The 24,741-nt window shown below is 44.8% G+C and overlaps 1 protein-coding gene across 4 annotated transcripts in view; it reads left to right on the plus strand.

Moving 5' to 3' along the window:
• Positions 1–24,741, plus strand: part of LOC140471076 (formin-like protein 3) — a 224,817-nt gene that overhangs the window by 157,090 nt on the left and 42,986 nt on the right. For all 4 annotated transcript variants that reach the window (XR_011956846.1, XM_072566920.1, XM_072566921.1 and 1 more), the window contains 9 exons: positions 6,844–6,952; positions 7,153–7,229; positions 8,100–8,193; positions 9,898–9,972; positions 11,228–11,338; positions 12,797–12,946; positions 13,726–13,827; positions 14,958–15,213; positions 23,179–23,271. Coding sequence is in view for 3 of the 4 variants with exons in the window: in XM_072566920.1 (XP_072423021.1) it covers positions 6,844–6,952; positions 7,153–7,229; positions 8,100–8,193; positions 9,898–9,972; positions 11,228–11,338; positions 12,797–12,946; positions 13,726–13,827; positions 14,958–15,213; positions 23,179–23,271 (1,067 nt within the window). In the remaining variant the exon portion in view is untranslated. The remainder of the gene's footprint in view (positions 1–6,843; positions 6,953–7,152; positions 7,230–8,099; positions 8,194–9,897; positions 9,973–11,227; positions 11,339–12,796; positions 12,947–13,725; positions 13,828–14,957; positions 15,214–23,178; positions 23,272–24,741) is intronic.

Raw genomic sequence — 24,741 nt, forward strand, 5'->3', positions numbered from 1 at the left:
GTCAGTTAAGCAGCTTCCTTTTCTTGACTCTAAACATTTTATGAACAAAAGTATTCCATGTAAACATTTTATTTTGAAAAGCGCAGTTGTTTTGAGCTCTGCTGTGATTTTTCTACCAGGTAATATTGCGTAGGAGTCTCCAGACTAATCCTGAAGGGTTGCTAACTCTATTTTTGGATTTCTGAAACCAATAGTGCTGGTCTGTGCATTATTAGGTTAGGGTAGAGGCACTGCATCAAGGTTGTGTAGTGGGAGGATGGGTTTGTTGGACAATGGATGGTGGAAGAAAGGGTGCAGGTCAGGTTGTAGCAGATGGAGTACAGACAACCAAATTGACGACCTTGAACACAACACCGAAACCGTTATCTCCATTCCGATCACTGTTTGTTGTGGATTCCATTTTTACCAAAAGCAATGATACCAGCTTAAATTTGAACTTAGAGTGCAGGTGATATTAATGAATTACTTGCTGTTAACAAGATGACAGCAGGATAACTGTCTCGCTACTCTCCAACAATCTGCACTTGCAATTGAACAAAAACTTCAATGACAAAAAAAACACGTTTGCTCACTGAATGTGGCATTGTTCCTTTAAAACTAATTTGAATGTATATTTTTGTATGTGTATGATTATATGTGTGGTCTGTGTTTATCTAAAATCTGTCAAACCTGAAGACAAATTGGACTGCATTCCAAGGTTTTTGTCTGTGCATTTGTGTGGAAAGGTTTCATCATCTCTCTGAGTTAGTTATTAAAGCTCCTTCTGCTTCAGTTTGACAGATCATTTGAATGGGACAATGCCATTTCAGTGCATTTACAAGGTGTGAGTAGTACCTGGGGCCTTTTGAGCCTTGCCATGACAAAGCTGACCAAAGTGACCTTGACTTAAACCATTGCATCCCCGGAGTCTTGGCTTTACAATGTGCTGATAACTTGCCTATTGCCTGCTATTTGTGCTGCTGATGCCAGAGCTGCATTTTGCCGATTTGATATCCCACAATATAGCGAGTGGATCAGTTAGTGTGGTGTCATACTTGAGACTGTGGTGTCTTGTTGGCCATAATTTATATTGTTTTTATGTTTCTTTCCCTCCCCACACTCCTGTAGGTTCGTCGCCATGATCATTTTGCAGTTGCTGTAATTCCACTTTCCCTTTGTGACATGGCTTTTTATTGCATTGATGTGTTGCAACACACAGAAGTTTGGTGGGGGGAGCACATTCACTAATCCTGGGCCATCTTGGAAGGGGAGTGAGGCGGGGGCAGGAGATATTGAACAGAAGTAAGGGAAGCCCTCAGATGAACAATCCAGATTGTCCCCACAGTGATTACACACACTGGCTCCATGAGAAATACAGACACACACATGGCATTGAAGAAACAGACAAAGAAGCAGATTATAATTTTGACAGGGTAGGCATGAGTCTAGTAGCTCTCAACAGTTGACTCTGCACAGAATGCATTCTGTTTAGAGTTCGCACTCAGCCATTAGGTCATCTCTTCCAACTCCCTCCATAGGATGTGAGCAATGACACCCTGACCATGGGCCTCTTCCTTGGCCATTTTAGTGCCCCTTGTGCTCTGGTGCTATGAGTCATTCATCGGAGCATATGACTCCTGCTGTTAGCCTAACTGCCCTGTCCACCTACCTCCAACCCTTTCTTGGGCCTTTAAATCCTTCACCTGGTGCTCGTGATATTCATGGCCACCCATTTGTGGAGGTCCAATTGAAATGGCAAATGGGGTCCCACAGAATTGAACCAAAGATCCTGACAAATTGTTGCAGACCTGCCCATTTGACACCTATGCATTATTACATAGTTCCTGAATTACAACGAAGAGTTGTGCTTGGCTTAAAATAAGAAGGGTCTGGCTCTCTTTTTCAATATAAATAGCAGTAACAGCTATCGAGAATGAGTTTCTGAATTAATGATAGAAGATGTATTCAGTGTTTTAGCTGGGATGCCAAGCTCAGGTGGCGATCTCTCTGGTATGTGATATGCTGCTGTTCCTTGACATTTTTTGTTTCTTTCCTTTCATGATGTGGGTGTCATTGGCAAGGCCAGTATTTGTTGTCCATCACTAATTTCTTTGAGCATTTTGGAGGGCAGTTGAGAGTTAATCACATTGCTGTGGGTCTGGAGTTCTAGGTCAGCCAGACTGGGTAAGAATGGCAGATTTCCTTTTATAAAGAACATTTAGTGAAACAGTTTTTAAAAAATATTTGGCTGAGACTCACTTTCAATTCCCCCTACACTCACCCCCAGCCCTGAAGAAGGGTTACTCCTGAAACGTTGACCTCTCCACCTCCTGATGCCGCCTGGCTAGCTGTGTTCTTCCAGCCTCTTGCCGGTCACTCTGGATAAGACAGAGACCTGAGGCAGCACACTAAAAGTGAAGGCAGTCAGTTGTAGGCAGCATGCTGTCTGCAGTAGCCTCATGGCAACCTAACTCGAGAGGGCACAGCAAAGGATCAGCACGAACTGATTGAACCCAACCTCACAGCAGTGCAGACGGCTCAAACCCGAGGCCACCATCAGTACAGTCACTCTCTTCTCAAACAGTAAGCAGGCTGGAAGGCCTGCTACTATGATTTCTTGTGTTATTGGGATGCAGAGGTTCAAGAAGAAAGCCTGCCGTCACCAGCTTCTTGAGGGCAATTGTGGATGCCGGCCTTGTCTGTAACCCCCACATGTCAAAATTTTTTTTAAAGAAGTGAGAGCTGTTGTTTCCCCCCCACCCCCCTTCCCCACTCCCAAAGACCAGAAATCACCTTTACTGAAGTGAGTCAGTGAGGTTTTTCTGTGGGTAGAGAGAGGAAATAAAACCAGTCAGCAAAGAGCAAGATACAGAATGATCTTCTTGATTATAAACACAGGCCAAAAGTAGGTTAATTAATTAAGTGGAACACTTACCCCGGTAAAGAAACAGGCATTTAAGCACTCTGGGCTGGGTGGTCTGATGCAATTGATAATTCATCTGTTTAAAATAGTACAGAAAAGGAGGCTTTTTTGAAGTGTATTTTTGGTAGGTGATCTAACCATGGTTGACTCGTGCTTTAGTTTAGTCAGTTTCAGCTGACGTGCAAGAAGGGATCCTTCACGCTGTGCCGAGCCAGTGCGGCAGATTTCCTCTCCATCTCGAGAGCTTTATGACGCTTCAAAACACAAACCCTTTTCCAAACAAGAATGCTGAGGTAGATGATCTGCAGATCTTGTCAGTCCTTGGTTTTGCAGAGACTCGCAAACACCTCCTTCTAATTTGTAGCTGGATTTTTGTCACTTCTTCTCCAAGCAGCCTGTTGCCATCTTATTGAAAGAATTGGCGGATACGGTGTATTTGGATGTTTAAATTTATTCTATGAGCAGCAATACAAGAGGATATTAGATAAAACTGGGAATGATGAATTATGGGTGCTATATTAGCATGAATTGATGATTGGTTGATGGGCCAAAAACAAAAACGAGGTAGAACAGGACATGACGAACAGCAGGCTGTGTAACTCATATCATGGTGCCCAAGGATTAGTACAGACTTGGCTGTTTATAATCTATATTAAAGACCTAGATCACTAGATCGTGGCACTGCAGGCATCCAACTGTGCTGATACAAAGTTCGGTGTAAAAGTAAGTGAACCCAAAGAGGCTGCAAAAGGTTAGGTAATAGGAGGGAAAAGATTATGAACTACAGTGTGATCAACGGAAGACCATTCCGTCTGGTATGAAATATGAAAAAGTAGACTATTCTGGAATGGTGAGAAACTGAGGGATAATAAATGTTGGCCAACCCATGTCCCACAAGAGAATTTTTTAAAAAAAAGCATTTTCAGGCTTCTGTTATGACTTTTAAGCTCTTGTGTTTGACTGTTTCCATTTCCTTCTGCAACACACATACTTGGTAAGAAAACCACAAAACCCCAGTGAACAGTAAAAAGCTCATTCTGTGGCTCTGAGATTGTTGCATTTCTTTTCTAAGAAGCTTTTTTCATCGCCGGTTCAAAATCATGTCTGTTTCATTTTGTGGTTCAGATTTACAAGGCAAGAATTTCAGAATATAGGAACATTGAATGCTGACTTCTTTTTCACATATTTCAAATGAAGTCTGAAGTTGTACTAAAGCCTGCCAGCCATGTAATAATTGAGACAATTCCTGTTAAATTAGTTTGAGTATCAGCTAATCCTTTTGACTGCTTAGTTTGATTCACCTCAAACTGCTAGAGCTAAATTTCTGTTTTTTTTAAAGAGATCTTCAACCCTAGTGACCACCCCCCATCACCAAACCATCATCTCCCAGACCATACAGAACCTCATCACCTCAGGAGATCTCACACCCACAACTTCCAACCTCATAGTCCGGGAACCCCACACTGCCCGGTTCTACCTCCTTCCCAAGATCCACAAGCCTGACCGACCCATTGTCTCAGCATGCTCCTGCCCCACTGAACTCATCTCTACCTACCTCGACACTGTCCTATCCCCCCTAGTCCAGAAAATCCCCACATACGTTCGAGACACCACCCACGCCCTCCACCTCCTCCAAGACTTCCATTTCCCCGGCCCCCAAGGCCTCATCTTCACCACGGATATCCAATCCCTCTACACCTCCATCCACCATGACCAGAGCCTCCAAGCCCTCCATTTTTTCCTCTCCCAACGTCCTCAACAGTACCCTTCCACCGACACTCTCGTTCGTTTGGCTGAACTGGTCCTCACCCTTAACAATTTCTCCTTCGAATCCTCCCACTTCCTCCAGACCAAAGGGGTAGCCATGGCACACGTATGTGCCCCAGCTATGTTTGTCTCTTTGTCTACGTAGAACAGTCGAACTTCCGTAATTACACCGGCACCACTCCCCACCTCTTCCTCCGCTACATTGATGACTGCATTGGCGCCACCTCGTGCTCCCGCGAGGAGGTTGTGCAATTCATCAACTTCAACACATTCCACCCTGACCTTAAATTTACCTGGACCATCTCTGACACCTCCCTCCCCTTCCTGGACCTCTCCATCTCCATTAATGACAACCGACTTGACATGGACATTTTTTTACAAACCCACCGACTCCCACAACTACCTGGATTACACCTCTTCCCACCCTACCTCTTGCAAAAGTGCCATCCCGTATTCCCAATTCCTCCGCCTCCACCGTATCTGCTGCAATTTCCCTTCCCACGTGGTTAAAGATGCCCTCCAACGCATCTCGTCCACATCCCGCACCTCCGCCCTCAAACCCCACCCCTCCATCCGTAACAAGGACAGAACGCCCCTGGTGCTCACCTTCCACCCTATCAACCTTCGCATAAACCAAATCATCCGCCGACATTTCCGCCACCTCCAAAAAGACCCCACTACCAGGGATATATTTCCCTCCCCACCCCTTTCCGCCTTCCGCGAAGACCGTTCCCTCCGTGACTACCTGGTCAGGTCCACACCCCCTACAACCGCAGGAATTGTAAAACCTGTGCCCACACCACCTCCCTCACCTCCATCCAAGGCCCTAAAGGAGCCTTCCACATCCATTAAAGTTTTACCTGCGCATCCACCAATATCATTTATTGTATCCGTTGCTCCCGATGCGGTCTCCGCGACATTGGGGAGACTGGACGCCTCCTAGCAGAGCGCTTTAGGGAACATCTCCGGGACACCCGCACCAATCAACCACACCGCCCCGTGGCCCAACATTTCAACTCCCCCCTCCCACTCTGCCGAGGACATGGAGGTCCTGGCCTCTTTCGCCGCTCCCTCACCACCAGACGCCTGGAGGAAGAATGTCTCATCTTCCACCTCGGTACACTTCAACCCCAGGGCATCAATGTGGACTTCAAAAGTTTCCTCATTTCCCCTTCCCACATCTCACCCTAGTTCCAAACTTCCAGCTCAGCACTGTCCCCATGACTTGTCCTACCTGTCTGTCTTCTTTTCCACCTATCCACTCCACCCTCTTCCCTGACCTATCACCTTCATCCCCTCCCCCACTCACCTATTGTACTCTGTTACTTTCTCCCCACCCACACCCCCCTCTCATTTATCTCTCCACCTTTCAGGCTCTCTGCCTTTATTCCTTATGAAGGGCTTTTGCCCGAAACGTCGATTTTACTGCTTCTCGGATGCTGCCTGAACTGCTGTGCTCTTCCAGCACCACTAATCCAGAACCTAGTTCAGTAGGCCCTTTCCTTCTGCACTTATGCATATTTATGTTAAAGGAATGAATCTTGCATACAGCTGCTATATTCTTCCTGCAGTCCTTGTGATTTGAGAGTGATGAGGGATTGGTTTTAAACTCACAGCTCCAACCTCCTCCTCCTCTTCCTCCTCCTCTTCCTCCTCCTCTTCCTCTTCCTCCCTTCCTCCTCCTCCTCCTCCTGTGGGTTATGGTGGCCTCCTTAAAATCTTATCTGGTGGCTGTGTCTTCAACTGTCTTGTTTGTGTAGGTGCTGGAATCTCTTCCCTAAACATCTACACCTCACTACGTCTCTTTCCTTCTTTGACACACCTTGACCAAGATCTTGATCATCTTTACTCCTATTTACCTTGTGTGACTTGGTATCCCAAGAGGTGTCTTGGGATGTTGTAAAATGTTGGTCCTGCATAACTGCAACATTTTAATTGCATGCCTCATCCAAGTGGCCATGCATTGCCCTTGATGTCAAGTGTTGACAATCTCCATTTTAAAGAGAAGCTAGGACATCTTTTAATACAGCTTCTCCAGCCATCCAGGGTACCAGAGGAATGGGCATTGGTTCCTCGATCACCAACCTGTCCAGGTCTTGATACTGGTAACTCCGTTATGGTGGGTATGTGGCCTGTCTTATGATGATTGTAGTAATGTTGAATTTCTTCCACAGCTACAACACTTTGCCTGACAGGAAACTCCTGAAGAACTCCCGACTCGTGAGCCAAAAGGATGATGTCCATGTTTGTATCATGTGCTTGCGGGCTGTCATGAACTACCAGGTACAGCAAATTCCCCTCCACCCAGCAACTTCAAAACAGCATGTTCCCTACCTGTGCCTGACGTTGTTGCGATGGATGCACGGGTCATTCAGCTCATTCCAATCCATTGACACAGCAGGTTTCACTCACTTTCTGGGATCTGTTTTAATTAAAGATGTGCTGATGACCCCTCCCTTCCATTTCTTCCTTTTCTTATTCAGTACGGTTTCAACTTAGTCATGTCACACCCACATGCTGTGAATGAAATCGCACTTAGCTTGAACAACAAGAATCCCAGGTAAGAAGCCAGCATCTTATTCTCCTGCTTTTGTGACTATTTCTCCAAAGTCAATGTGAGCCAAAATGTTATACCTCAAACAAATTTGTCAAAGCTTTTGCCAGTTGCCTCTCTCCTTGGTGCTGGGTATAAGGGAATGGGATGTAGGAACAGGAGGAGGCCATTCAGACAGCTCAACCATCCAGTTTGATCATGACTGACATGTGGATTGGCAGCCTAGTGGATGGCCGATTGTCAGAAAGTCAGTGCCCCCCCCACTGGCAACCTTGGCAGAACAAGGAACATGCTGACTTCAACCACTCTGGCATTTCCTGTTGAACCATCACAGTGTCATGTTTAGTTAGTCACAAAGAAAACCGTGGGCTGTTGACAGGGCAAGACTGGCAGTCATGTTCCGATCCCCCCCGGGAGCCTTGGTCATGAAGTTCTGATGTAGGCAATGATGGGAGGTGAAATCTTTAGTCATTGATTTATATTTGGAAGCCTGCCCTCAGCACACCCCATCACTGCAAAAGATAATCTTTCTTTCATCCAGGAAAATCTTCTGTCTTGATTCTGCCTGTAGCTATAAATCAGAAAACAACATTTTTTTAGATCCTGTCTGACCTACCTTCCAACAGTTCCTGCAACTGACTAGACTCCAGGCATGTAACTTGTCTAAAACAGGCTGATGAAGCATATTTACAATGTTGACCAGTTAGTCAAATGTTTTGGAAATTAATCATATTTTTCTGAGCCATAAGGCTCAACACACCTGAACAGGTTGATTTGAAATATCTAGAAGGTGGAATAGATGGATCCTTGTCTTTTGTTTTCGTATGGCAATTCCTTCATCACCAAGGATGAGTCACTGTCCTCTTTATTTTGCAGAACCAAAGCCCTGGTATTGGAGCTATTAGCAGCAGTGTGCCTTGTGAGAGGAGGGCATGAAATCATTCTGTCTGCATTTGATCACTTCAAAGAGGTAGCAGAGCTTTTTGGGGGTGTGTGTGTATCTGTGTCTGTGTCTGTCTGTCGGTGGAGAGTTATCTTTGTTCTTTAACATAATTGCGACAGCTGACTTCCGTGGGCTCTTGTGACTTGGGTTTTTGTTCATGGCAGTTGCCCACCAGTGGTGTTGCTCAAATCCCTTGTCAGAGGTCACCCATCTTTATCCAAGGTTCTGCTGCTGTCTTCAGTTGCAGTGGCTGACTGTGTGATGTAGGAAGCCTGTCCTTCCTTCAGTAGGAATAAATTCCTGCTTAAATCTGGGCAAACGTCACCCTTTTAAATTGTAGGATTGACCCCCAGTGACAGTAGCTCTCTGATACACGAGAGTTTGCTGCATTTCGGAGTATTGGAATCTGGTGCGTGTGCATGTATCTTTGTGTCACACTGAGAACATGGGAAAAGGAGAGCCCTGGAAGTGTGTTTCACCATTCGACTAGATTGCAGCTGATCATCTACCTTTGTGCCATTTTCCCACTAATCCCATATCCCTCATTCACTTTAACGTCTAGAAATCTCTTTATCTCAGTCTTGAATATACTTAAAGCCTGAGCTTCCGCAGCTATCTGGAATAGAGAGTTCCAAAGATTTACCACTCCCCAAACGTGAGTGAAGAAATTCCTCCCTATCGCAGTCCAAAATGGCCTGCCTTTATTCTGACACGCTGTCTCTGGTTTGTCCCTATCACGACCCATGCCCCTACCATGACCCATACCCTCCTCCAATTCACAGGCACTAACAATGTCAAAAATGTGTGAACATTAATGAGATCATCTCTGATTCTTCTAAACGTGATAAAATACAGATCCAATTTTCTCAATTCAGCTGCCCCAGGGATCAGTCTGGTGCATATTTATTCACTGCTTCCATGAAAAATGTGTCTTTCTTTCCATAAGGACACTGCTCTCAGTTCTCGCAATGGACTTCGCTAACGTTGAAGAAAGGCCCATTCAAGTGTGCAACTCACAATGATTGTCTGTGAGAGTTGGCTATATGTTTGTAGAATAATTTATGGGATGTAAGCATTGCTGACTGTCCAGTATTTATTGCCCATCCCTAGTTGCCCCTTGAGAAGGTGGGGGTGTGCTGCCTCCTTGAACAGCTGCAGTCCATGTGCTGTAGGTAGACCCACAATGCCCTTGGAGAGGAAATTCCAGGATTTTGACCTAGTGACAGTGAAAGAATGGCGATATATTTCCAATTTGGGGATGGTGAGTGGCTTGGAAGGGACTTTGCAGGGGTTGTTGTTCCCATGTATCTGCTGCCCTTGTCCTTCTATAGAACCTTGAATGAGTTGCTGAAGGGAATCTTGTCAGTTGCACACTCTGCTGGCACTGTGAATACTGTTGGCCACCAGTTGAGATTTCCCTCTAAAAGTGGAAGGTGTGGTTATCACATCAGGGAATGAGGGGGTGAAGCCCATATGGTGTAATAAAGGTTTATTGAGCACTGAAGATCATTACCTCTGTGTTCAGAAGGAAGAAAACTCGTCAGCTTAGTTTTATTGCTTTATTTGAAGCTCCTCAGCCATATCGTATTAATTGGACTGCTATTATTGCTTTGCCTTCCACAAGTCAGGTGTTAATTTGTCGGTCCCTGCCCAAGCTGCTGCTAAGATGGAGTCCATAAGCGTGTTTTACTTTCTTGTAAAAAGTAATAAATGGGGTAACTTTTTTTCAAGGTGTGCAAAGAAAAGCATCGCTTTGAAAACCTGATGGAATATTTTCGCAATGAAGACAGCAACATTGATTTCATGGTAAGCGTCAATTCCTCAGGGTCCAAGGGGAAAGAGTGCAAGGCTGTGGTGGAGCCAGTGTGGGCACTCTCACAAAGGGAGAGTGTGCTGGCAATGACGCTACACCCGCTGCTGCACCCATTCCACATTTACCACTAGCCTGCATCCATGTTGGCATTGTGGGTGGAAGGAATTGCCCTGTGTTGAGTGTGCTGGCTCTCCGCAATATTCCTGCCTTGCTTAGTTCAGTGGGTTTGTATCTTATTATTAAAATGGCAGGCTTATGTCTTGTCTGAATGTGTTGACTAGTGTGTAATGTGCCATGTGAAGCCATCCCTGTCATTTCTCACCATTTCTGAAAAAAATGCACATTCGATTTGCAATGTTGAATTACCAAATGTTGAAGGAGGCTATTTAGCCCAGTTCAGCTGTGCTAGCTTGTGTCCTGAGCTCTCTAATTACTCTTTCACCTTGCCGTAGAGCCTTGAAAATGGTTCCCCTTCAAGTATTTATCCAGTTCTCCATTGTGTATTGCTATTGAATCTGCTTCCAAAACCCTTTTTGGGCAGGCATTATTGTTTGTCATGGCTGCTGTTTATTTTGTTGAGTAGAGGAGTTGGAAAGTCATGTTGCGTCTGTACAGGACATTGGTTAGGCCACTTTAAGAACACTTTTTAGGAATACTGTGTTAAATTCTGGCCTCCCTGCCATAGGAAAGATGTTGTGAAACTTGAAAGGGTTCAGAAAAGATTTACAAGGATGTTGCCAGGGTTGGAGGGTTTGTGCTATAGGGAGAGGCTGAATAGGCTGGGGCTGTTTTCCCTGGAGAGTTGGAGGCTGAGGGGTGACCTTATAGAGGTTTATAAAATCATGAGGGGCATGGATAGCATAAATAGACAAAGTATTTTCCCCAGGACAGGGGAGTCCAGAACTAGAGGTTTAAGGTGAGAGTGGAAAGATTTCAAAACAACCTTAGGGGTAAATCTTTCACACAGAGGGTAGTTTGTGTGTATAGAATGAGCTGCCAGAGGAAGTGATGGAGGCTAGTACAATTACAACACTTAAAAGGCATTTGGATGGGTATATGAATAGGAAAGATTTAGAGGGGTATGGACCAAATGCTGGCAAATGGAATTAGATTAATTTCAGATATCTGGTTGGCATGGACGAGTTGGACTGAAGGGTCTGTTTCTGTGCTGTACATCTCTATGACTCTTATGAATTAGAAGCCTTCCAAGGAGGTCTCTAAAAGTCTTCTCTTTGCCCTTGCTGTTAGGTGGCGTGCATGCAGTTCATCAACATTGTGGTCCATTCAGTGGAGGACATGAACTTCCGGGTCCACTTGCAGTTTGAGTTCACCAAGCTGGGCCTTGATGAGTTCCTGGAGGTGGGTGTGAGAATCGTCGTTTGTGTTCATGAAACATATAGTCTTTGACAATCCTGTTGGCCGTTTACCCTGGCCAGTTCTCATTTTTCCCACCCAGTGCAGAGAATCTGCATTCGACTGAGGGGCCCTTGCACATTTTAAGTTTTTTTTAAAAATTGTTCGTTCTTGGGATGCACGTGTTGCGTTTATTGACTGTCCCTAATTGCCCTAAGGGCAGTTAACAGTCAATTGTGTTGCTGTCATTGTGGAGTTACAAGTTGGCCAGACCAGGTAAGGAAAGCAGATTCTCCGAAGAACATTAATAAACCAGATATTTTTATGGCTGTCATGATGATTATTCATAATTCGTGCGTTTTATTTCAGATTTATTGATCCATTCAATTGAAATTACTCCAGTCGTCCTGGCAGGATTTGAACTGCTCTGTCTGAGCATTTAGTCTGAGCCTCTAGATTGCTAGTCCAAAACGATACCACAGTGCTTCAGTACACCATGAAAATAGACCTTGAACTTCAACCTTACAATGACCCTTCGTAGCTTGAAGCCGTACACCCAAACACTGCGAGTACTGGTGTGCTAGCTAGATTTGATTATCGTGGTTGTATGGCTCACTCACTTACTTGATGCCAACATTAGCACTGCCCCTGACAGCAAGGTGAGGTGAGACGACAAGTCATTCAGTCATGATCCTATTGAAGGGGGAAGCAGGCTCAGAAAGCCCACTGCTGCTTCTCAGTTCTCTGTTTCATTGTCCAGTCTAATTGCTTTGAAACTGCTGTTGGACCTGTCTGAATACTTGGTTAGGAATCAGAAAAAGTTGACCAGAAGGCTGTGCAGTGAGTGCAGAACCAAAGAGAGAATGGGAGCGGCACAGTTGCTCAGTGGTTAGCACTGCCGCCTCAGCACCAGGAACCCGGGTTTGATTCCAGCCTCAGGCGGCTGTCCATGTCGAGTTTGCACATTCTCCCCCTGTCTGTGGTTTCCTCCCACAGTCAAAAGATTGTGCAGGTTAAGTGGATTGCCATGCTAAATTGCCCCATAGTGTGCAGGCTAGGTGGGTTAGCCATGGGAAATGCAGGGATAGAGTAAGGGAGGGGGTAGAGCTCCCTGGAGGGTCAGTGTGGACCTGATGGGCCAAATGGCCTCTTTCTATGCTGTAAGGATTCTATGAATTGCCCCTCTCTTTCCTGAAGCTAGGCAGCATCAGGAGGTGGAGAAGTCGACATTTCGGGTGTAACCTTTCTTCAGGACTCCTGAAGAAGGGTTACAGCTGAAGTATCAACAATGTCAATAGTTGGCATTCCTCAGGCTTCAGACTCTGAACGGCCTTATCGTCCCTACTTTCTTTTCTTGTACATGAACACGCAGTGTGATTTTGAAGCCAGGCAATTAGACAACAAAATTCTGTTTTTATAACTTGCTTTCCTGATAATGGCTGCAATAATTTACTTTCTCCTCAGAAATCTAAGCACACAGAAAGCGACAAGCTCCAAGTTCAGATCCAGGCCTACTTGGACAATGTATTTGACGTGGGAGGCTTGCTCGAGGACGCAGAGACTAAGAATGCAGCCTTGGAGAAAGTGGACGAACTGGAAGAGCACATGTCGCATGTGAGTAATGCAACTGGTGAAATGGGGCTTCTCTCCCTTTTACATGGCAAGCTAGTGGCTGATAATAGCAAAGTGTATCGTCAGGAGCTGAACACGTCCACACATTGCTGCGCTGTTGCAGTATTGGAGGTCTACTACCAGAGGTCTGCATGTGATTAAATTGAAGGTCTTGTTATGATTTTTGAAACAACCTGGTCAGAGATGGTATTATACACCTCTGGAGCAGGTGGGACTTGAACCTGTGCCTCCTGGCTCAGAGGTAGCGACACTACCACTGTGCCAAAAGTACCCCTACTTGAGTGTCTTTGATACTCTGCCTCGAGGTGGGTTTTGGTTTATGAAGGGGTGGGAAGGAACCTGACTCCATGAGCTGTCATTACTTGTGTTGGGACATAGGGCCTTTTTATTAAAAAAACTATCTCTCACTACCAAAAGTCTCACTGGCTGACAGCATATCCAATATGATGGATAATGCAGTTTTGTATCCTACTGAAATAGGAGGTTTGTTACCTCTTCTGGGATATGAGTGTTGAGTAGACTACAGTCCAATCCTGCACCTACACTCATCACGTGTCATGACATTTATCTCGATTCAAAGTAGCTCTTAAGCCTGAGTCCTATTGGGTGTAGGTTTTGAGGCTGGGTGGCTTGAGGACAGTCTGTGATCTGTAACTTAGACATGGGCGGGGGCCTGGGAAGAGAGTAATATTTTGCTCCCAAAGATTCAAACTTAAAACTGACCCCCTTTCCTTCCTTATTCCCTTCCCTCACTACCACAGTTATCGGAGAGGCTTCAGGAACTGGAAAATGAAAATATGATGAGGGTAGCAGAACTGGAAAAGCAGCTACTACATCGGGATAATGAACTGGAAATGATAAAGGTAAGGTCTGGGAGTAGCGCAGTGTCAACCGTCTCCTGAAATCTCACTATAATTAGAAAAGAAAGTAAGTTGTAGAGCGTAGTGACAACGTTTGACAGTGCTGTGCAGAGCAATGAAAATTGCCATCTAAATATATCTGGTGAGGAAAATGGAGGGATTGCACGTAAGCCCAGGGAAATATGAAGCAGCCTAATTTAGTTCAGTATTCTTTAATGAAACGTGGGTGATGCAGGCAAGGCCAGCTTTTATTGCTCATTCCTTTTTGCCCTTGAACTGAGTGCCTTGCTCGGCCACTTCACAGGATGGTTATAAGTCAATCACATTGCTGTGGGGCTGGAATCATGTATAGGCCTAGGTCAGACCAGGTAAGGATGGCAGATTTCCCTCCCAAATGGACAAATTTGATTTTTGACAATCTATGATCATTGTCATGGCAACCATTATTGAGACTTGTTTTATATTCCAGATCTGTCAATTGAATTTAAATTCCACCAGCTGTCCTGGTGGGATTTGAACCTATATCCCCAGAGCATTAATGTAGTTCGCTGGATTACTAGTGGCATTACCACTGTGAAGTTACCTCCCCTGTGGCGTAAGTCACTTAACTCCATAGTTTTCACTTCAGCTTTACATGGGTTGCTATGCTACCCGTGCACCTTAGACCATTGCACAAGGCCCAGGGAAGATCTGAGACCTGAAACAAGACCTTTTTACTTGACTAACTTTGACACAATTTCCCATTGTACTCTGAGAATTGATTAAATATTGATTTTTAATGGGCTAAAATCCCTTGAGCGGACTCACGGGTGAGGATGCTACTGCTTTAAAGTACAATGCTTTCTGCTTCCTGGTTGCCGTTTCTTTGAAGCCAGGTTGGAGACATTGAGCAATGTGACTTGGAAAGTGTGATTGTCAAAGACCAGGCAAGACCGGCTTTTATTGCTCATCCCTCCTTGCCCTTGAATCGAGTGGCTTGGATCATCATACACCCCGGGTTGGAGGACATGCATACAGTGGCCTGCCCCTTGTCCGTTTAAACCAGTTAAGCTTGTTGGAGAGTAGTGCAATTTAATTCAAGCCTGTTTTGACAGCTAGCCGTTCCACCTTGCCAACTCTTTGTGCCCTTACAGGAAACCTACAAGGATGCCAGCAGCCAGGTGCATACATTGCGGAAGATGATAAAGGAGAAAGAGGAGGCTTTGCAGCGGCAGTTTCAGCTGGAGAAACAGTTGATGGATCTGCGACATAGTTCTATTGGTGACTGCCCTGATGGAGATCCTTCCATGTTATCTCGATCTTGCCTGCGTTCAGATGTAATCCAAAGTGTTTCTTCAACACCAACACCGCCAACTCCTCCCCCTCCACCACTTGCGCCACCACTGCCAGGTAAAACTACACTCCACATTATTACATGACAACGGATTGACCAGAGGGGGTCTTCACAAATAGTTGGGTTGGAGTTCAGGCAACTTAGCGAAGCTAAGGTCCAAGGTGTTCTCTGGGGCAAGGAAGGTGAATATGCCTTTGCCTCTCCTCAGATCAAGGGTTGCTTAGATCCATCCAAACATGTAAAAAGACTGGCTGATAACTAATCTGTCACATTAATGCCATCAAGTTGTCTCAATAAATTACTTGACTCATTTAATAACAATTAAAATTGTTGCTTGCCACTTTGTGAAAAGAAATCTCTGGTCTTCGGACAACCCATTTGAGACTCAGCACCTGTGTGTGAAATCGGTCAGTTTTCAAAAGAGAACCAAAGTGGCAAATGATGTGCTCATTTGGCCAAAAGCAGCTAATGTCACTCCTCAGATCTGTTAGAAGCACTTGTAAACACAACAAGGGAAGGAAAGTGACGTGTTGAACAAGCCCAGTCCCTGGGAATCTACCTATCCTGTGATCCCTGCTTTCCCCACGAAGATGTCTATTGCTGCTGTGCTCATTTATTCTGTCCTGGTTAAGTTCCCTGGTTACTTAATACTCTCATTGCTCCCTGTGTAAACAGATACCATGGGGCTTCCTTTCTTGTTCCATTGCTATTTTCTCAATCCTTTGGGAGTTGATGCATCTACCACAGTGAACACTTTGTCAGGATCAACTCTGTTCGTTCACTAGGAGAATAAGCCCTTCCTGATGAAGGGCTTATGCCCGAAATGTCGATTCTCCTGCTCCTCAGATGCTGCCTGACCGGCTGTGCTTTTCCAGCACCACACTCTCGGCCCTGTCCTGACAAATTCATCCAGGTTATTTTGGAGCTTTACCCCTTTCAGAGGAAGCCAGCACAAGGTTCCTTTAGATCTTTCCTCCTGATGCTACGTAATCCTTCTCGACTCTTTCCAAAAGAATGCAATTGGTGCTGAGGTGAGGTTGATTTTTTTATTTTGCTTTTGAAAAAGCCCTGCAATCAGGCTGAAGTTAATTTTGAAGTGTGGGAGCTGTGGGCCTAATGTGTTAACACTGCTCCTGCTGGTGTGGAGGAAGTGAGGGTGCCTCATTGCACACATGGTTACAATGCGATCCGACATAAGCAAATTTTGAAGAATTCAAGGCACTACTTGTTCTTTTGCAAGAGTAAGTTTGCAGATGACACCAAAATTGGAAGTGTAGTGGACAGCGAAGAGGGCTACCTCAGATTACTCCAGGATCTGGACAAGATGGGCCAATGGGTTGAGAAGTGGCAGATGGAGTTTAATTCAGATAAATGTGAGGTGCTGCATTTTGGGAAAGCAAATCTTAGTAGGACTTATACACTTAATGGCAAGGTCCTGGGGAGTGTTGCTGAACAAAGAGACCTTGGAGTGCAGGTTCATAGCTCCTTGAAAGTGGAGTCACAGGTAGATAGGATAGTGAAGAAGGCGTTTGGTATGCTTTCCTTTATTGGTCAGAGTATTGAGTACAGGAGTTGGGAGGTCATGTTGCGGCTATACAGGACATTGGTTAGGCCACTGTTGGAATATTGCATGCAATTCTGGTCTCCTTCTTATCGGAAAGATGTTGCGAAACTTGAAAGGGTTCAGAAAAGATTTACAAGGATGTTACCAGGGTTGGAGGATTTGAGCTACAGGGAGAGGCTGAACAGGCTGGGGCTGTTTTCCCTGGAACGTCGGAGGTTGTGGGGTGACCTTATAGAGGTTTACAAAATTATGAGGGGTATGGATAGGATAAATAGACAAAGTCTTTTCCCTGGTGTCGGGGAATCCAGAACTAGAGGGCATAAGTTTAGGGTGAGAGGGGAAAGATATAAAAGAGACCTAAGGGGCAACTTTTTCACGCAGAGGGTGGTACGTGTATGGAATGAGCTGCCAGAGGATATGGTGGAGGCTGGTACAATTGCAATATTTAAGAGGCATTTGGACGGGTATATGAATCGGAAGGGTTTGGAGGGATATGGAACGGGTGCTGGCAAGTGGGACTAGATTGGGTTGGGATATCTGGTCGACATGGACGGGTTGGACTGAAGGGTCTGTTTCCATGCTGTACATCTCTATGACTCTTAGCTGCCTAATTAATAAAACAGCCATACTGAATTCACCAGAGGAAATGAAATTAAAATGTGACTTAATATGCCTTTTTAGTGCAGATGAGTTGGAAATGGCCCAAAAAAATTAGATGCAGCATGACAGCTAAGAGCTGCCAGAGGAAGTGGTGGAGGCTGGTACAAATGCAACATTTAAAAGGCATCTGGATGGGTTTATGAATAGGAAGGGTTTGGAAGGATATGGGCTGGGTGCTGGCAGGTGGGACTAGATTGGGTTGGGATATCTGGTTGATGGACGAGATGGACTGAAGGGTCTGTTTCTGTGCTGTACATCTCTACGACTCTATGACTCCAATAACATACTCACCACGCCAACCTTCCTTACCCCCACCTGCCCCTGATTCTAAATGACTAGAGACAAAGAGAACATGCCTAAGACACGGTAATAAGATCATTCGATGTAAAAGCAGAAATACACCATTCGGTCCATGGAGTCCAAGAGCTTGAAAGTCACATTTACCATGATTACCTTATGGGAGGAATTTTTCAACCTTTTATCAGATCAGTGAATATTAGATTACATAGAGGTAACAGCAGAGAGAAAGGCCATTCAGCCTAACTGACTGTGTTAGTGTTTGTTTTCCATCCAAGCCTCATCTAACCTTCTCTACATCATTGTTGCTTCCTCATTCTCTGGTTTATCTAGCCTTCACTTAATGCCATCCATATGAGCTATCTCAAGGACTCACTGGGATAGCGCATTCAGCAATCTAACCACTCTCTAGGAAAAGATATTTCTGATTAATTCTTTATATGGTTTATTAATGGCTATTTTATATTTATGGGCCCTAATTGTGGCCCACCTCACAAGTAAAAAGCATTTTTCTACATCTACCCTAATGAACCCTGCATGTTTTTCAAATATCTATTGAAGGTCACCCCTCAGTCTTCTCTTTTTATGAAGTGGAGAGTTGAACTGTGCACAGTACTTTAGGATACTTGGGAGAGTGCTTCATTGAATTTGCCTTACACACACTCTTATAGACAATAGACAATAGGTGCAGGAATAGGCCATTCTGCCCTTCGAGCCTGCACCACCATTCAATATGATCATGGCTGATCATCCTTAATCAGTATCCTGTTCCTGCTTTATCTCCATAACCCTTGATTCCACAATCCTTGAGAGCTCTATCCAACTCTTTCTTAAATGAATCCAGAGACTGGGCCTCCACTGCCCTCTGGGGCAGAGCATTCCACACGGCCACCACTCTCTGGGTGAAGACGTTTCTCCTCATCTCTGTCCTAAATGGTCTACCCCGTATTCTTAAGCTGTGTCCTCTGGTTCGGCACTCACCCATCAGCGGAAACATGTTTCCTGCCTCCAGAGTGTCCAATCCTTTAATAATCTTATGTCTCAATCAGATCCCCTCTCAGTCTTCTAAACTCAAGGGTATACAAGCCCAGTTGCTCCAGTCTTTCAGTGTAAGGTAATCCCGCCATTCCAGGAATTGACCTCGTGAACCTACGCTGCACTCCCTCAATAGCCAGAATGTCTTTCCTCAAATTTGGAGACCAGAACTGCACACAGTACTCCAGGTGCGGTCTCACCAGGGCCCTGTACAGCTGCAGAAGAACCTCTTTGCTTCTATACTCAATCCCTCTTGTTATGAAGGCCAGCATGCTATTAGCCTTCTTCACTACCTGCTGTACCTGCATGCTTACCTTCATTGACTGGTGTACAAGAACACCCAGATCTCTCTGTACTGCCCCTTTACCTAACTTGATTTCATTTAGGTAGTAATCTACCTTCCTGTTCTCGCCACCAAAGTGGATAACCATACATTTATCCACATTAAACTGCATCTGCCATGCATCTGACCACTCACTTAACCTGTCCAGGTCACCCTGTAATCTCCTAACATCCTCATCACATTTCACCCTGCCACCCAGCTGAGTATCATCCGCAAATTTGCTAATGTTATTACTAATACCACCTTCAATATCATTTACATATATTGTAAAAAGCTGTGGTCCCAGCACTGATCCCTGCGGTACCCCACTGGTCACCGCCTGCCATTCCAAAATGGAGCCGTTTATCACTACTCTTTGTTTCCTATCAGCCAACCAACTTTCAATCCAAGTTAGTACTTTGCCCCCAATACCATGCGCCCTAATTTTGCTCACTAACCTCCTATGTGGGACTTTATCAAAAGCTTTCTGAAAGTCCAGGTACACTACATCTAATGGATCTCCCTCGTCCATCTTCAGAGTTACATCCTCAAAAAATTCCAGAAGATTAGTCAAGCATGATTTCCCCTTCATAAATCCATGCTGACTCTGACCTATCCTCCAACACCAATTCCTGGCAAATATAAATTCCCTTAAGTTCAGGTCCTTCAGCCACTGTTACCTCAGGGAGATTGCTTGTGTCTTCCCCAGTGAACACAGATCTGAAGTACCAATTCAATTCTTCTGCCATTTCTTTGTTCCCCGTAATATATTCCCTTGTTTCTGTCTTCAAGGGCCCAATTTTAGTCCTAACCATTTTTTTGCCTTTCACATACCTAAAAAAGCTTTTACTATCCTCCTTTATATTATTGGCCGGTTTACCTCCGTACCTCATTTTTTCTCTGCGTATTTCCTTCTTAGTAATCCTCTGTTGTTCTTTAAAAGCTTCCCAGTCCTCCGTTTTCCCACTTATCTTTGCTATGTTATACTTTTTCTCTTTTAATTTTATATGTTTCTTAACTTCCCTCGTCAGCCACGGCCACCCATGCCTCCTCCTAGGATCTTTCTTCCTTTTTGGAATGAACTGATCCTGCAACTTCTGCATTATATAAGAAATATCCGCCATTGTTCCTCCACTGTCATCCCTGCTAAGGTATTGCACCATTGAACTTTGGCCAGCTCCTCCCTCATAGCTCCATCGTTCTCTTTATTCAACTGAAAAATTGTCACTTCCGACTGTACCCTCTCCCTCTCAAATTGCAAATTGAAGCTTATTGTATTGTGGTCACTACTTCCCAATGGCTCCTTCACTTCGAGGTCCCTGACCAATTCTGGTTCGTTGCACAATACCAGATCCAGAATTACCTTCTCCCTGGTCGGCTCCAGCACCAACTGTTCGAAGAATCCATCTCGGAGGCACTCCACAAAGTCTTTTTCTTGAGGTCCAATACCATCCTGATTCTCCCAGTCTACCTGCATGTTGAAATCCCCCATAACAACTGTAGTAACATCTTTGCGACAGGCCAATTGCAGCTCCTGATTTAACTTACATCCGACATCCAGACTACTGTTTGGGGGCCTGTAGATAACTCCCAAGAGGGTCTTTTTACCCTTAGTATTTCTCAGCTCTATCCATACTGACTCTATATCCTTTGATTCTAGGTCCCCCCACGCAAGGGACTGAATATCATCTCTTACCAACATGGCCACCCCACCCCCTCTGTCTGTCAGTCTGTCCTTACGATAGCACGTGTAGCCTTGAATATTCATTTCCTAGGCCCTGTCCACTTGAAGCACCGTCTCAGTTATCCCCACAATATCGTATCTGCCAATTTCCAAAAGAGCCTCAAGCTCATCCATCTTATTTGTAATGCTTCATGCATTCATGTAAAGTATTTTTAATTTGTTACTGCCCTCACCCTTCACTCAACCTTACAGCATGTGTCACTCTTATGTCAGTATCAGTGGTGGTATCCCAATGCACTGCCTCAGACAGGGCAGTAGATGTTTGTTGGCAGCTAATCCCTCCCTGATAAAAAGTACACCCCTCCAAATTCCATTGCTTGTGCAAATTCCACACTACCTGCCAATCTTTGACCCTTTGCTCGAATGCTAGACTCAGGTATGTCTTCGATCATTGTGTTTCCATGGGGTCTAATCTCTCGTTTAAAAATATATTTGAATGGAGCTTAAAGAAATTTCTGATAATGTTGAAAATGGCATCATTTTGCTATAAATAGTTGTGGTTCTTCACCACCTGGGAGTTTTATACCTTCTCCTGTCTGGAAAGCATTCTGGGTAAAATTGCCTGATTAAAATTCAAGCTAATTGTTATAGTGTTATATGGCATTAATAACCTTCAAGAAAAGGTACGAAGTTTGCAGTGACTGACACATAGGATCGCATGGCAAGATTTCAGGTTTTAAGACTTTTACTGTAGTAATCAGACTAAAATCAATATCAGCTAAGCATTATTTAGTAGGCAACGAACACATAAACTAGAGAAAAGATATTCCCCAGGAACATCTTAAGACAGCTAAAAACTCCATGCTGCATTTATACATTACTCTGCATTCTTGAGCTGAAAAGTGGCAAGGAACATTTATGCCTCACAAATGGCAGGCAGTGACTTTCTAATAAGACAATCTAACCACCATCCCTTGACATTCAATGTCATTGCCATCACTGAATCCCTCACTGTCAACATTTTGGGATTAACATTGGTCCAGTTCAGTTTCTGGTCAATCATATAAACACAGTGGCTCCAAGAGCAGGTCAGAGGCTAGGAGTTCTGTAATGAGTAACTCACCTCCTGACTCCCTAAAGCTTGTCCATCGTCTACAAGGTACAAGTCAGGAATGAGATGGAATATGACTTACTTGCCTGGTTGAGCACAGCTCTAATAACACACAAAAAGCTTGACATCATCCAGGACAAAGCAACCCACTCGATTGGCCCCAATTCCACAAACATTCAGTTACTCCACTACTGATGCTCAGTAGCAGCAGTGTATGCTATCTACAAGATGCACTGCAGAAATGCACACAAGCTCCTTGGACAGCACCTTCCAAAGCCATGACCACTACCATCTAGAAGGACAAGGACAGCAGACTCTTGGGAACTCCACCACCTGCAAGTCCTACTCCAAGACACTTGGAAATACATCATTGTTCCTTTGCTGGGTCAAAATGCTAGAATTCCCTCTCTAAGGGCATTGTGGGTCTACCTGCAGCACGTGGACTGCAGCAGTTTAGGAAGGCAGCTCACCACCACCTTCTCAGGGGCAACTAGGGATGGTGCAAAGAATGTTGCCCAGTGATGCCCACATCTCATGAGTGAATAAAAGCTCTCCATAGAATTGTAGTCTTGTGACAAAAATCCAAACCTCCTTTTTGCTTTATCAGGCTGAATCGCCCAGTGTCCTCATAAACATGAAACCTTTAAGCATAATTGAATGGACTTCCCATTGCAAGGTACTGTCTGGTGAACCCATGACCTTTAACTGTTCATAATCTTTGTTTCTTCAAATGGGTTTTTTACCCTACCAGCCCTCTGCTGGGTGGTCTTCCACAAAGTGCTCAATCTGACTGCCTCCGAGAATCTGGAAGCAGCAAAAACAGCTCCTTTCTCCTTTTGAGGCCTGGTGTTAAAACTGTCTCTCATTTTCAATAAATTTTGATCTATGCTCCTGTTCCCATGGCAACCAGATCACATGGACCAGTCTGCTTTGTATGATGTTATATATCCCTCTCAAACAACCCCAGCCCTTAATTCAAGGTGACAGTTTAAAATGCAACCATCATCTAAAGCATTGCGTTGTATCACCTGGGAATCAATGCAGGGATGATTGCAGATTGGCTCAAGGCATGCACAGCATAGACCTATATTTAAAAAATAAATTTAATGAGTTACCTCATTCCCAATGTCTCTAGCCTGCTGGCATTCAAATGTGCCATCAACTGGTCACAGGCTGGCACAGGTGCCTCTGGAATAGCCTTCATCCTGCATAATCCCACCTTCTCGGGACAAAGATGAAAGGAAGCATGCACTGAGACATGGAGTCACAAATCACACTTGTAGAAAAGTATCTTCACCAAGATAGCTGTGAATTGGAAAGTTTTAGATGTGTTTGTCTTTTCCAACAGGTCAAGCACCCCCACCCCCACCACCACCACCACCTGCGGCTCCTCCGTTACCTGGCACTTCACTTTCAGTTATCCTCACCTCGGGATTGTCAGGTAATAGTTCATCTGTTTTCTATAGTGATTAAACTTATTGCTGCAACTACTTTTGTCAAAAGGCAATGTAATGCAAGGTATTGGGAAGAAAGATGTGGTTTGACACGTTGCATATTCCTTTTCTTAATGTAATTAAAGTACCGTGTTTGGAGCGGTTTTTTTTGCTGCTTTCTCATTTTGTTTCTCTTTATTCCCCACTGAAGCCAGTGTCTATCCCTATTTCTGGCCCACATGTGACTCCAAACACACACTAATGAGTTGGCTCTGAAATAACCCGGCAAGCCGCTCAGTTCAAGGGCAGTTAGGGATGGGCAACAAATGTTAGCCTTGCTCGAGACATCCACATCCCAGGATTGACTTTAAACAAAAGTGTCTACACTCCCTTCCTATCTCTGTCAGCACCTTCAGCCCCTACACCCCTCTCTATCTCTGTCACCTCCTCCAGCCTCCCCCACCCCTCCCTATATCTGTAACCTTCTTCAGCCCCTACACCCCCTTCCTATATCTGCCACCTCTTCCAGTTCCTAGATCTTTCCCTATCTTTGTGACCCCCCTGGCTCCTATAATTCTTTCCATCTCTGTAATGTCCACCAGCCTCTGCTCATCTCTGTATCCTAGTCCAGCAACTACACCCTCCCTATCTCTGTCACCTCTTCCAGCCCTACACCCTCCTTGTCTCTATCACTTCCTTCAGTCCCCTATACCCCTCCAAGATCTGTGCATTGCTCCAGTTCCACCTTCCTGTAATATTTTCTTCCCACTTTGCGGATCTCCAAGCAGAAACTAATGTGTCGACATGGCGATCATCCTGCACAGAACCTCCTAGCAGCTGTCCAGCTTTGAGGGAACATTGGTGGTGATGTAGTGGCATCACTGGGCCAGTAATCCAGAAAGAGGTGAATGGACAACTTCAAATCCCGCCACAGCAGTTAGTAAATAAATCTGGAACTGAAAGCTTCTCTCAGTAATGGCAGCCATGAAACTACTATCTGGTTCACTAGTCAAGATTAGAGTGGTGCTGGAAAAGAACAGCAGATCAGGCAGCATCCAAGGAGCAGGAAAATCGCCGTTTCGGGCAAAAGCCCATCATCAGGAATGAGGCTGGGAGCATCGAGGTGGAGAGATAAATGAGAGCTTTTCCAGCACCACTCTAATCTTTACTCTGATCTCCAGCATCTGCAGTGCCCACTTTCATCTGGTTCCCTACATGTGACTCCAAACCCCAAGCAATGTGGTTGGTTCTTAACTGCCCTTTGACCTCAGAATCCAGCTGTAGGGCAATTCAAGATAGGCAATAGATGTTGGCTTTGCTAGCTATTCCCACCATCCATAAAAAAGGAATATAAAATGGCCTACTCTTGTTCTGAAAAGAGTCTTCCCCAATCCCACCCCATGAATTGCCCAGCCCCGAATACTGATAGAGATCAGAAAACCAATGAGAGAATGTAGCTGCAATGAGACTGGGAAAGC

This window comes from Chiloscyllium punctatum, chromosome X, assembly GCF_047496795.1.
Source record: "Chiloscyllium punctatum isolate Juve2018m chromosome X, sChiPun1.3, whole genome shotgun sequence".
In the NCBI taxonomy this organism is placed as follows: Eukaryota; Metazoa; Chordata; class Chondrichthyes; order Orectolobiformes; family Hemiscylliidae; genus Chiloscyllium; species Chiloscyllium punctatum.